The sequence below is a fragment of the Aulonocara stuartgranti genome (genome assembly GCF_965226115.1).
Source record: "Aulonocara stuartgranti genome assembly, chromosome: 3".
In the NCBI taxonomy this organism is placed as follows: Eukaryota; Metazoa; Chordata; class Actinopteri; order Cichliformes; family Cichlidae; genus Aulonocara; species Aulonocara stuartgranti.
This window is the reverse complement of record NC_138941.1, coordinates 39641756-39655862: the sequence shown is the minus strand read 5'-3', so window position 1 is coordinate 39655862 and position 14107 is coordinate 39641756. Positions and strand designations below refer to the sequence as shown.

Sequence of the window (14107 nt, the reverse complement as noted above, 5' to 3'; positions counted from 1 at the left end):
AACGTTTGATACCACTTTTGTTGGATTTGGGTAATGTGGGGGGGCTGGTTGACCTTTTGACCTTTACATTTTCATTAATATCTTTAAAACAGAAGCAGCACAAACGAAAATTTTAGCAGCACAAACCAGCACAAACGTAGCACAGTTGATTGACACCCATTTTGTTTGATTTAATTAATGTGGGGGGGCTGGTTGACCTCTGATGACCTCTAGAAATTGTTATTAATATCTTTAAAATGATAGCAGCACAAACGAAAATCTTTGCAGCACAAACCAGCACAAACGTAGCACAAACGTTTGATACCACTTTTGTTGGATTTGGGTAATGTGGGGGGGCTGGTTGACCTTTACATTTTCATTAATATCTTTAAAACAGAAGCAGCACAAACGCTAATTTTACCTGCACAAACCAGCACAAACGTAGCACTAAAAAAGTAGACCATTTTGGCCCGTTTTGGAGCAGTCTGGGGGGATGGTGACCTTTGAATGACCTATAAAATAAAGTTTAATATCTCGGAAACCGTAGCAGCACAAACGCTGATTTTACCTGCACAAACCAGCACAAACGTAGCACTAACCGCTCCGCCTATTTGCCTTTACGTTTCAAGTGGGTGGGGGGTCAGCTTCACTCTGCTCCACCAGACTGGTTTGTTAAAGAGCGGGAGCGCGCGCACGCAAGCTTCCTCACACACCAAATGAACTTGAACGCATTTAGCTCCCGAACTCCTTATTACCACAAGGCATATTTATGTTCACACGTCCCTCAGTATTAACACCTGAAGTCCACAACAGGCTCCGTGTCAGATTTTCCTTCCTGCTTCACCCTTTGGCGCATCAGTCAACAGAATCTATGTAAAGCTCGGTGTTCTTCTGCACCCAAGCTGCTCGCGGGGTTATATAAAGGACCTGTTTGTGCTCCATCAAAACTGTCAGGGCTTTATTGAGATGAGAGCAAGATGTCATTCTATTTTATAGATTTATGGGACTGGTGTTGCATAGGTGTCAAAAAAATTCCATTTCCAAGAGCTCTTTTGTTTAACACGGCAAGAGATTTTCAGTAGGCTACAGCATTTAAGTCACAACACCGTCTTAAATCAACCAAACTCTGATTTGCATTAAAATGAAAATTGCTGTGAAATTTTAGCTTCACATATTAAATACTTTTCCAGCTGATTTTTTTTTAAATTACCGAATCAATCAACCGATAATATATTGAAAATATGAAAGAAGACCGGCACTCCTGCAAAGTCCCATATTCAAGAACACATTAATTTAAAAAAACAAACAAACAAAACAAAAAACCTTCAAAGTTGCAAAAGACAACTTGTGACAAATTTAAATGATAAACACTTGAATTACTCAATACTGTAAAATTAGACAATTTTTTTAACATTACATTTTTAGTCACAAAAATGAAGAAAACTTTTATTCACCTTTCTTATTTTCTGCTCTGCTCTTTGCAAAAAACATGTGATGGTCCATAGTTTGAATGTACAGTAGGCTACATAATAATTGCCGTTCAATTTAGCGTCATATATGTATTAGAATTAAAGGCGTGTTTTTTGTTTTTATGACATACAATGTTTATATCGTTTTTCTTGCACATTAAAATCAGAGGCAGTAATTGAAAATGCTTATTTCAAAAGATAAACTATTACAGATGAAAGCCTGAAATGTTGAATTTTCTCACCATCAAAATAAAACGGGGTCTTTAATGTGGGACTCGTGCATCAACAATGTCTGCGTATTGGCTTATTAAAATATGTAGTCCTGCATATTTGTGCGCACAATTTCTGAATAGTAAATAGTTCACTGCACTATGATGCTAAAACAAAAGATAGAATGCTTTTAAACATCGATTTATTAGTCACAAAAATGAAGAAAATGCTATTTTCATGAAGGATCGAGCAAATAGTACAAAATCCTGGAGTTTCTAGGTACGCCTGTAAGTACAACTGGGAAAATTTCCTATAATGAAGAGCACCTCCCTTTCTTCAAGGCACCACCCACGCTCCTGTCATTGTTTCACTGATTTCATAAAAAGTGGGTCCTTGTAACTGATGCAGATACTGTTTTATTAAGGTCCAGCATCACTCCAACACAAGACAGCTTATAATCTAGACATGGTTTGGGATGAAGAAGAACTGAATGGCTTTAAAACACACGGTGTAAGCGTTTCTACAAGGAAACAGGAGCCAGGATTCTGTAACACTGTAGCATTTTTCCTACCATATCCATAAAGACCAATCGATAAATCAAAGTCCAATATGAAACCCCATTCTTATCAATGTCATTTATTAACTGTTAGATTTACAATGAGGGATTTGGTGCACACAATGTGACAGCTTGTATTGTGATTGTCATCTCTGAGAGTTTAACCCACGCACGAGTTCGCTCACTCTCGATCATCCTCATATCTTGACCCTCGGAGAGATTCAAACAGTCAACATCTTTTTACAACGGGGAGGTTTATGGAGGCTATGGTTTATGTGCCGCGTTATCAGCGCGGTGGGATGTTACTTATTAACCCGGGTGAAAGGACCGAAACTCGGATCGGCCTGAGAAAACAATCATTTTCTCTGGTGTAAAATAGATGATCATTTAGGTAAACAATTAGATAAAACCATATCTGAAGAAACAAATATCCAAACAGAGGAGCAGAAAATAGACATAATGTCTAACTGACCCCCGAGCTGTCTCCAGCCTCTTCCCACGCGCAGTTTAAACACACTTAAACATCAATGATTCATCAGAGCTGGTGTAATTCAGCTCAGCTTCAGTGCGTCTGAGGGCCAACGTCCGTCAAGTACCCAGCGGGTTTAACACAGATACTAATGTTTAATCACCGCGAATGAGCACAGTGTAGAGGCTCGCTTACCCCCCGCTGTGCAGGTGTAACTACACTGGAAATTAAGGTTGTTGTATAATCCAGTTAAACAGCTGATTGCGGGCAGACACAAGGAAAGGCGGTACATGTTACTTTTTGTCTCTCTTTTATTGTGCTGTTCACATGTCATATTCATCATAATGTGAAAGTGAGTCTGTCTTTGTATGTGGGCTGTGTCGTGAAACAGAGGCCAGAGGCATCTGCGGGAACAAAGGCTGTTTGTGTCGCAACCGATCACAGAGCGCTCACAACACTTTACAGGAGCGAAGCAGACGTCAAAATGAAGGGTGTCGGAATTATGGAAAAACTCTTAACCCTTGTCCTTTGCATTGCATTTTTAATTTCTTTAACTGATGATGTGTTGTTGCCGTTTCTTTTTAATCTGGCATTAACATAAATGACACCATGTGGGTGCTGCACAATCACAAGACAAGTTTCTTCTACTGTTTTTTTTTTTTTTTCAAAGCACAAGAGTGTTTTTTAAACTTTTTTCTAAAATTAAAACAACAATAGCACAGGAAATGGACAAACAACACAGAAAAGAGGACGAGCTTAAACAAACAGGATAGAAAGGGGGTCACGTGGTTAACTGTATTCTCCCCATCATCATGATGTATATATAGTACCATGAAAAGGTGTTTTCTGAAAAGTCGTAGTAGAAAGATTTCTTATTTTTAGTGTATCTGTCTCAATTACATAATGTGTAAATACAAAATATAGTTTTTAAAGGATTATTTCTTCTATTTGGGGGGGGGGTATCCAAACCTACAACAGAAGAAGAACAAAATAAATGCATAAATAAGTAAATGTGCAGTTCCATAAATATAAAGTACTAATAAAGAAAGGGAGAGGCTTATTGGTAAACTTTGAAAAGACAGACAACAGAGATGACCTCTGTTTGTAGTCAGCAGCCAACTGTACACACCTGGAATCTGGTGACACAGCCATGCTGCACAGCTCTTGAGACAACACCAGTGCATTCAGACCAAGTTCACGAGGCCGTTATTTAAGTGAATAATGAATATGAACAATTAACTGTTATTATTATAACTCATAGCATCACTTAATTGCAAACTGAAATTATGGCTTCAGTGTTAAATGTATGTATTAATAGTATTATAAGAAGGAGAAGAAGACATTATATAATAATACAGAAAAAGGCTATGGTCAAATATCTTAATACACACACACACACACACACACGTGTATATATATATATATATATATATATATATATATATATATATATATATATATATATATATATATATATATATATATATATATATATATATATATATATATATATATATATACATATATATATATATACATCTCCCATCTGTGTTACCCAACCTTCATTTCCTTATAAGCCTTGTGGATTTTGCACCATCTGCAATGCAGCTTTTGATCATTTTTCATTATACTTGGATACAAATGATTTAAAATGAAAGATGCCAAATCTGTAACTTTCTGGAAAGTGAGTGGAAAGTGGAAAATCATAGTTGCTCTTTGAAGTTTCGACCTGTTGCTCATCAGGACAATGTTAATGTTTACCCAAGCATACCAACATTTGCTAATTGGCACTAGACTCTAGTAATAAAATCAAGATTTCTGTGTGGAAATTTCACCTTGTAAGTCTGTTTGTGCGTACCTCTGTGTGTCATAATGGGAAAAGTGATTCTGAAGACACCTATTGTGGCAGAAAATTAACACAGCGGTGAAACTGAATACTTTGGCATGTGTTTTCTGTCCATGGAGCAGCACTGCAATAGTATAAGATGCGGTCATGACATTTCACAAGTTTTGCTGACACTTTCACAGATGGGTACAGTCTGTACTTGAGAGATTCCTCAGCAAGATGAGTTCAGGTTTTAAAGATATTATGGTGGCACCAAATCCAAATTTATTCTTTGTGTACCAATAAATCCACACTGTCTGGACCTATGTGACAGACTTATACCTGCCATTCCCTGTGGGTATTTTGCGCTGGTAAAAAGCGGTGAATATTGCTCTCCAGTTTTAGCAATTTCCTCTTAGCATTGATATGCATGTTTCGATATGACACTTAAAGGTTGTGTAATACGTTAAACCATTTAAAGCAACTGATTGGTTTCATTATGGCTTTATGGGCGTGGTCAAAAATATTTGACTGTGGCCTGGCAACGTGAGCAACAGTCCAACAACTATTGTTTTATTTTGATACAAATGTTACTAAATCCTGATTGGTGTAGGAGATGTGAGGTCACCTTTTTTGTTTAGTTTTTTTATTTAAAGTCCACCCCCCTACACACACACACACACACACACACACAAATAATTGTGAATCTTTTAACAATTAGAGTCAATGATTATTTACAGACATACTGACGTTTTAAATAAACAAGTGGACACAAAAAACTTACTAAGCACTTACCTGCTCGATCTCATCTCTCTAGTTGTGTCCACTCATCACATGCTCATCTCGCCGGCTTTTAATGACCTGTTCTGGGAAAGCACATGAAAAACTTATAAACTTCGTTCCAGGAATTAGTTTATAAATGTCATATAAAGTTTATTTTAAAAGGCAGAGCCTGGGTGAAAGTTTCAATACAATAGCACAAAGTTATATGTAGCCAAGTGGGCAAAGAAATTGGGTTTAACAAAAAAGCTTTGCAAACACCTCACTCGTAAACTGAGACACTTAGGGCTGGACTGATTTCTCAGTTGAAAATGTCGCAGAACGTGGCTAATGTGTTTAGATGTAACTGTGGTTTGGATTTCTGTCTTTCTTGATAAAATGTTGGTCAGAGCAGTAAAAGGAAATAATAATGGCAGATATTTAGTTTGAAACACTTACATTGGTGTATGTAGTATGCATGTACTAACAGTATTTATCCTATTGTACATGATATTCTTAATAGTCAGATGGGATGCAAAACTTCAAGTATCTAAAAGGGTTCCTTTTAAATTATCACAATTAAGCTATAATTAATATTAGATTATTGGTTTGCTGTGCTTTTTATATATTTTGAGTTCACATGGCTGTCATTGTGAAAGAGATTGGATCAGTTAAATAAAGATAAAATAAATAATATTGACTGTGGATATCCTGAAGTGCAATATTTTTGTTACTACACTGTTTTAATATAACCATATATTGTTTCTATTCTGAGGTACGATATCTTTTTTATATGGACCATTAATAATGTTCCAAATTTTCTTTTGTACATAACTAAATCTAAGACATTAATTAAATCACAGGAAAAGAAATGTGTGTAAAACGTACTGAAAATGTAAAATGTAATGCTTTAAAAAAACGAACTAGTTAAAAGAAGCCATCAGGTAATCATTAAAAACATCAGCACAAATATCTGGGTGCCCCTTTCCCAAGAATGTCTTTGTTTCCTGGAAGGTTTGTTGGAGCATTAAATTACTCTGTGTTCTGGCTAATCATGCACTCCTATCACTGTGGAGAGATTCAAAAAGCCATTTGTGATGGAGAAGCATTTTGACAATATCCTCCTCTTCTCAACAGTCAATTGGGTGGGGGGGTGGGGGGGTTATCGGCACATTTATAAAAAATAAGGGTTTACATCAAATACAGAAAAAAATAAGATGAAAAATAAACAAAACAAAAGTGAAGTGTCAAAATCTTGTTTATATTTAAACGCTAGGGAGTAAAGACGTGTCTTCGAGCTGGTTTTAAAGATGTCGAGTGCTGGTGAGGTCCTAATTTGAAGAGGTAGATTGGAAAAGCTTAGGTGCAGCCTCGGCTTCAGTCTGCTTGTATGAACAAACACAAGCATCTGATGACTACGCCAAGATAAAAGTTCAGAAAGGTTATAGGGTGCTAATCCATTTAGTGGCTTTAAAAAACAAACAATAAAATCTTTAAATGAACTGTAAAGCATACTGGAAGCCAGTGTAAAGAAGAAATATGGTCTCGCTTATATGTGGCTGTCAGGAGTCGAGCTGCCGCCTGCAAAGCCTGCATGACTCCAAAATAAAGGTGATTCCAATATTGAGGCCTGGATTAAATTAAAGCATGAATTACTTAATTAAATCAGCAGATGAGGGAATATTTGTAATCTTTGTAAGGGCCCTCAGCTGGAAGAGGCAATTTAACAACAGAATTTAGTTATTAAATATAAAACTGCCAGACAAAAAGGTCACTCCTGTTTTGTTTAGTTTTTTCTTTTTTGCAAACGGTGTTTTGCAATTCTCCAAATGAAAAAGTTCCCCCTTAAAAGAGCAATGTGTGTCAGGAGGTTCGAATAGTACCACCTCTGTTTTTTTTGTCCATTCATGTTGGAAAGGTCTATCACTGATCATGTTTCTTCGTCTGCAATACAGTCCAGCAAGGCCTTTTACTATATATATATATATATATATATATATATATATATATATATATATATATATATATATATATATATATATATATATATATATATATATATAGTATTTTAAATCATCACCATGACATGAAAGTGAAAAGAGTACCGGGCCAAGGATAGATCCTTGAGGGATGCCCCATGTAAGCCACTGAATATGACGTAAAAACAATTCAAGGCGAGTTCCTTTAGTGCTCACAGCTCTCCATAAAGACTAGGACACCATGATCCACTCTATCAAACACTCAGGTCTAAAAGCACTAAAAAGGCAGGATTACCTGAGTCTGCAATTAATAAAAGATCATCAAAAATGTTTAAAAGTACAGTTTCTGTGCTGTGATGTTATTTTGAAACCTGACTGAAATGTTTCAGTGACGCCATTTATTTCCAGAAAAGTCTAGAGCTGAAGGACAATTTTATCCACCACCATAGACCAAAAAGGGAGTTTAGAGATTGGTCTAAAACCAGCAAAGGAATTTTGATCATGAGCAGGAAGAGTGATTTGAGACCTGCTAGCAGCAGCCTCATCACCAAAAACAACCCAGAACATTTTTCACAAATAGCTGGAGACTCTGGAAAGTGTGTGATGGGTAAATCATTAAAGTGTAAATGGTGTTAAAAAAAACAGTAACAGTTTCTTCATAAGACTGTTAGAGCTAAGTTGTTCCAAAGTAATGCATCATTATGACGACCTTACATTTGGCAGTACTGTTGCTAAAACCAGTAATCAAATTCCTGCTTAATGGTTCCATTAAAAAAAGAAAAATATATAAATTTTATGGCAGTTGAGCAACACTTGTTGGAAAAGTGGGCTGAAATATTTCAGGTCTGATGGAAATTTGTTTCATGAAAACAGAAAAATGTTAAGTTAAAGTGTTGACTTTTGCTAGTAGCACTTTTAGCTAAGTGCGCGCAATGACCACAATGACGATGCTAGTATGCTAATGTTTATCAGGCAGCCGTGTTAACCATGTTCTTCAGCTTGTTCACATTTGCAAAGAACACGAATTACAGTTGCAGTTGTGGTGACTAACAAAACACAATCAATTTGAAACAGTAATGATAATAAGAAGTCATTTTCAAAAGGAGCCTTTGAACATTTGTAGTTTTTTTTATCAGCACAAAATGTTTCATGGTCTCCCAGTTCACTCAGTAATGTTGCCAAACTATGTTACTTACCTTCAGTTGTTACATGCCATTTGAGCAGTTTAATAACCTATCTGATGAAACATAAAGAGCATAACCCTCTTTGATTATATCACTGAAAATGTGCTCATTATATTTAATCGGTTTATTTAAGCATTTTGTGAGTTTTTAGTTATTAGTTTCTTTGTCATTTCGTAAAATAAATGCAAAACATTTGAATTTTTGTTACAATTAACAACCTTTGTGTCTTTTTCATTTCCACAAGTCGAACTTTCCCTTCCAAACACTCGGCTCACCAGCAGCTAGAGTCTGGCTTATTGTTGGTGAATGGGGCTATTCCTGGAGGCTGACCTTTAAACAAACACATTCGCTGGTTTATAAATCTCCCCACCTCTACCGACTTGGTGTGAAATGCAGGTTAAGATTTATCTTCAAATTATCAGTGAGGTAAACTCAGAGTGCCCTGGATTTGTCAACGCTGACCTAAAAGCTATCAGGAGGATTATTAATGGCATGAAACAAACTGAGAAACTACGGGATGAACTGGGCAGCGTTAGACCTTGGTCTCTGGTTGGTGTTTGTGACATTAAATTGAACCTGTTAAATATTGATGGTTCCCAAGCACAGGGTGTGACAAAGAAATTGTTAACTCGAGTCTTCTGGCCTTGAGATATGCAAACCGAAACAATAAAACCTATGCGGTGGAGCATAATTTAGAGAAATATATTCGTATATGTTTCGATATGAGTTTTGAAGTGTTATAGTGAATAGTGATTACAAAAAAACTAGTTGTTTTTTTTAAGCAATGATATCCTTTAAAAGTTATTAAATGACAAATAGTGTAATCATTTATTATGAGAGATGGGAGAATTTTATATGTTTGAGTATTTTTCATAAACATAACCAGAAATGCATACAGAGTCACGGCGTCATTAAGAGTAGCAGATGACCATTGGACCCTGAAAGTGAGCCGATAAACACCTGTTCAGTTTCAGGGGTGTAAAATGCAAAAAAAAAAAAAAAAGAGGATAGAGTACACGTGTGTGCGTGTGAGAGAGAGAGAGTGTAGGGGGAGGAGAGACTGCAAGTGAGTCATATAACTGATTATACTTATCTGTTGAACTGGACACATCTCTCAGTGGCGGAGCGGACACACATCACACACACACATTCACCCAAATCCGATGTTTTTATCTTCATAAAAAAACAACTTTTATTAAATTCAAAAACTTCAGTCTGTCGTCACTGACAGTTGGGCCGAGGAGAAGTCATGGATCCAATCGTGGAAGTGGTGGCTGTGATTTTGGGGTTCATCGGATGGATAATGGTGGGGGTTGCGATTCCAAACCGTTACTGGAGGACCTCCACTGTTGACGGAAATGTCATCACCACCTCTACGATCTATGAAAACCTGTGGATGTCCTGCGCGACAGATTCAACCGGGGTCAGTAACTGCAGGGACTTCCCTTCGATGCTCGCTTTGAATGGTATGCTGACAAAAAAATTGACTTCTTAATAATATCATGAGGTTCGGGAAAGTTGGATGCCATCAAATGTTTATGTTGCTTTGTCTGGAGGAGGGTTTCTGTCATAAGAAATGTATTAAAAGGACAACTTGAAGAGCTTGAAGATGTCCTATCTTTTGTTGTACTGTGGGTACACATTAAAACATCAATCCATCTTTGAAAAATCTGCTAGAATTATGTGGTTTTGTGTATCTATGCACTGTTTCCAGGTTACATCCAAGCGTCTCGTGCCTTGATGATTGCCTCGATAGTGTTTGGCACATTTGGACTGCTGGGCTCGCTGATCGGGATACAATGCTCTAAAGCAGGAGGAGAAAACTATGTTCTCAAAGGGAGGATCGCAGGCACTGCTGGAGTACTTTTTATGCTTCAAGGTAACAAAAGCATAGAAAATACAGTCTGTTCTTCCTGGCTATTCAGATAACAATATTGACCTCCTATTACACTACCCCTTAAAGAAGATAAAGAAACCTCCCCAGCATGCTGATGAATCATGATAATGCCCTACCGCCTTTTTAGATCAGTCCTACCTATTTTTGTTTACTTCAATACTTTGGATCAGAGTTAAACTCTGACCCGTCACTGTTTTATTGCTCACTAAAGACTCCCTGTTGTTGTTGTCTGTTTTTTTCTATCAAAAGGTTTGTGCACTATGGTTGCAGTGTCCTGGTATGCTTTCAATATCACTCAGAATTTCTTTGATCCCTACTACCCTGGCACAAAGTAAGTTGCTGTTAGTGGTGTGAGATAAACAGGCCTAAAGTGCAGTGCCAGCAGCCCATAATTTTGCTATGTGTCACAGGTATGAGATAGGAGAAGGGCTTTACATCGGCTGGTGCTCTGCTGTGCTCGCCATCGCTGGAGGAGCCGTTCTCACCTGCTCCTGCAAATTGGGCACAGAGGAAAAATAGTGAGTTTGATCTCTTTTTGATGTACAGAGCTGGAGGTAATTCTCAGAGTCTACAGGTGCAGTCTGGCCCCGCCATGAAAAATGTTCTGGTTAAATTAAAGAAAACACGAATGTGCTGAATGTTCTGTTATTAATTTGATACAAAGGGAGACGGATGCCGTGGCTCTCTAGCGACTCACTGTGGCAACATGAACTTATCTCAAAGTGTCGATAGTTCCCACCCATCCAGGTGTCTTTGTCTCGACTGTGCTAAGTGGCAGGTTTAAGGGGTTTATAGTTTATTTGGTAATTACCTGTCTCAATGGTAAACATGGGCAAAAGAACAAATAAAAATTGTATGAAAATTTTTTGACCCACCTTCATTACAGGGACATCATAAAACACAGCATAGAAAAGATTTTAAATTTCTCTGTGGAGAGATCTCTGTTTGGAGATGGAAGCTCCTGAGCAGGTCTCAGACTGCTCAAAGTGAATAACGGAGACGTAGCAATCAAAGATTTGAAAAAGAATGAAAATCTTTGGCAGAAACAGAAACAAAAACCCACACACGTATTTATTAAAACCTTATTTTATTAGAAAGTCGGTAAAATTGTAAACTTTTTAAATCAGATTAGTGATTTAGATTTCTATCCAGGTAATCATTAGAATTAAAGTAGATCTAAACTGTGCTTTAAAAAGAAACAATGCAAACACGTTACCAAGATGGCTGCCTAGTGGCAAGTGCTCATGTCCCTGATTAGAAAGTTGGCTCCCCCCAGTGGTCAAAAAAAGTAGTAACTAGATTATTCACAAGAATTTTACTCACTTTACACTGACCATAGCCTGTTTATATTCACTTCTGATAGGTGCACTGCCACTATAAGGATAACTTATTCTAACACTATTCTAAAACTTTTAATTTCCTTGCTGAGACTCTGAGTATATGATGTGCAGCATGCTTGGGGTGATTTGTATTTCCACCATCTGATCCTGACGTTTTCTTTCTCTGCAGCCCTCTACCTCATGCAAGGGGAACTGTGTATTCTGGACCAGCACCAACCAGAAGCCTGGCCGCCAGTACTTACGGGAGAAACGCTTACGTCTGAGCAGGATTTGGAAACTGAGCTTTGTGGACTTATTCATCCCTTCACTTTTGGCTGGTCTAACTAACACATTGTGCCATTTCATCACTGTGGAAACACTTGCAGTGCATCAGATGTTCACTGTTGGGAGTATTTCAGCTGTATATGTTATATACAAATAACCGCAGTTTCAAAATGCATGTTCTGTAGAAATAACATGGATAAAATGATTGCAAAAAGCTTGACAAAACATCAGCGTCACTGCACAAACTCACTGTGCGCTCTCAATGATTAATATTTATATTTCTCTGATATTGTCACTTATTTTCCAATGAATTCAATCACATTTGTAAGGGGAAGGTCAAAAGTGTGATGATTGTTGGGATATGTTGTTTTGTACAGTTTTGTAGGCGACACCTGAGGCGCTGGAGGGCAGGTTGTCTTTGTTTTGATTGTATTTTGCCTGTTTGTTTGTTTTTGGGGTTTTGTTGTTGTTGTTGTTTTTTTTTTTTTTGGGGGGGGGGTAAGCAAATGTACAAATTTAAATGTTTTACATTGAACATTCCAGTTTTGCTTACCACAGACAAAAACAGTGGTGGCTGTATTCTTCCTTTTTTAAATAAAAAATTAAATTAAAATTAAAAAACCATCAGCCAGGCGCATGATTACAGGTCATCAGGACATGATTTGGGTAAAATATTGTGGGAAATCATCAACAACCTGTTCGGTGTCTGTGTTCAGAGTAAAGACTGATTGCAAATGTTATATTTTCATCAAATTCCACATTTTTACTATTTAAATTTGGTGCTAAAAGCAGCAAATTCAAATGTCTTTATGTGTCAAATAAAGACTGTATTTTGTACAACTTATTTAATAATAATAAAGAAGATAGGGAAGAGTCACTGGGTGGTCACCTTAACCCGTGGTAAATGTATGCAGGTGGAAGCGGTCTTAACCAGGATGACAGTGACTCCGTTTAGAGGACACATCAACCACCGAATGATTGAAAATCCTGTGACTTGTGTGCCTTTAATAGCACCAGGTCTCAGCTCAGCAACTTCTTGTTCAGTTTGTTAACAAAACACAAGAGGAGAACACATCTTATGTGAGTTGGTGTGTGTGTGTCCACCGGTTCAAGGTGAACTCAAGCTGTTTTGGTGAAACATGGCTGCCCAGCTTCTTATTACGACTGTTAAAATGCTCGATAGTGCAATTATCTGCTGAAGCTTAACCTCAGTGTCAGAATGGGGAAAAAAATTTGATTTAAGTGACTTTGAGTGCCAGACGGGCTGAAAAATGCTGATCTACTGCGACAGATCACAACCCTTTGTAGGGTTTACAGTGAAACAGTCTGAAAAAGAGAAAATATCCAGACGCAAGAAAATGTCTTGCTGATGTCAAAGGTCAGATTAGAATGTCCAGACTGTTTTCAGATGATAGGAAGGCAACAGTTACTCAAATAACCACTCGTTACAACCAAGTCTCTGAATGCCCAACATATCGAGCACTGAAGCAGATGGGCTGCAGCAGCAGAGGACCTCAATGGGTGACACTCATGTCAGCTAACATGATGTTGAGGCTACGCATGGACAACAAAACTTGACAACAGATGATTGTACTGATGAGTCTCAATTTGCTTCAACTGCTACAGTGGTAGGGATTAGGAGTACACAAGAGGAAAGCATTGACCCATCCTGCTTTGTATCAGCGTTTGTCCTGCTGCTGATGATGTAATGGTGTGTGATATTTTCTTGGCATGCTTTAGGCCATTTAGACACCTGAGCTTCATTTGTATGGCACAGGCTACCTGATTATTGTTGCTGACAACAATAGCGTGTCATGTCACACAGCTCAAATCATCTTAAACATGACAATGAGTTCACTTTACTGAAATGGCCTCCACAGTCACCCCATCTCAAACTAATAGAGCACCTTTGGGATGGAACAGAAGATGCACATCATGCGTGATGTCAGTATGAAGCAAAATCTCTTAGGAATGCTTCCTGCGCCTTGTTCAATCCGTACTATGATGAATTAAGGTCGATCTTACTCTTAAAAGGCAAAAAGATGTCCGACCTTGTACCACACGGTATAACTATGAAGTGAGTGAGCCAGTGAGTGTAAATCACTTCAAAAATGAAGATTCAGGATTCTTTTAAATTAAGTTATTAAATGACAAAACTTTATAGACCTGCAGAGAA

At 37.5% G+C, this 14107-nt stretch overlaps 1 protein-coding gene across 1 annotated transcript; it reads left to right on the top strand.

Moving 5' to 3' along the window:
- The first annotated feature begins 9507 nt into the window (after nucleotides 1-9507).
- cldn15a (claudin 15a) lies at nucleotides 9508-13749 on the top strand. Its single transcript, XM_082526568.1, has 5 exons — nucleotides 9508-9896; nucleotides 10145-10309; nucleotides 10577-10658; nucleotides 10738-10845; nucleotides 11837-13749. Exons 1-5 carry the CDS (start codon nucleotides 9680-9682, stop codon nucleotides 11928-11930), a joined length of 666 nt encoding a protein of 221 aa, XP_082382694.1. The 5' UTR covers nucleotides 9508-9679; the 3' UTR covers nucleotides 11931-13749.
- Nucleotides 13750-14107: the final 358 nt, after the last annotated feature.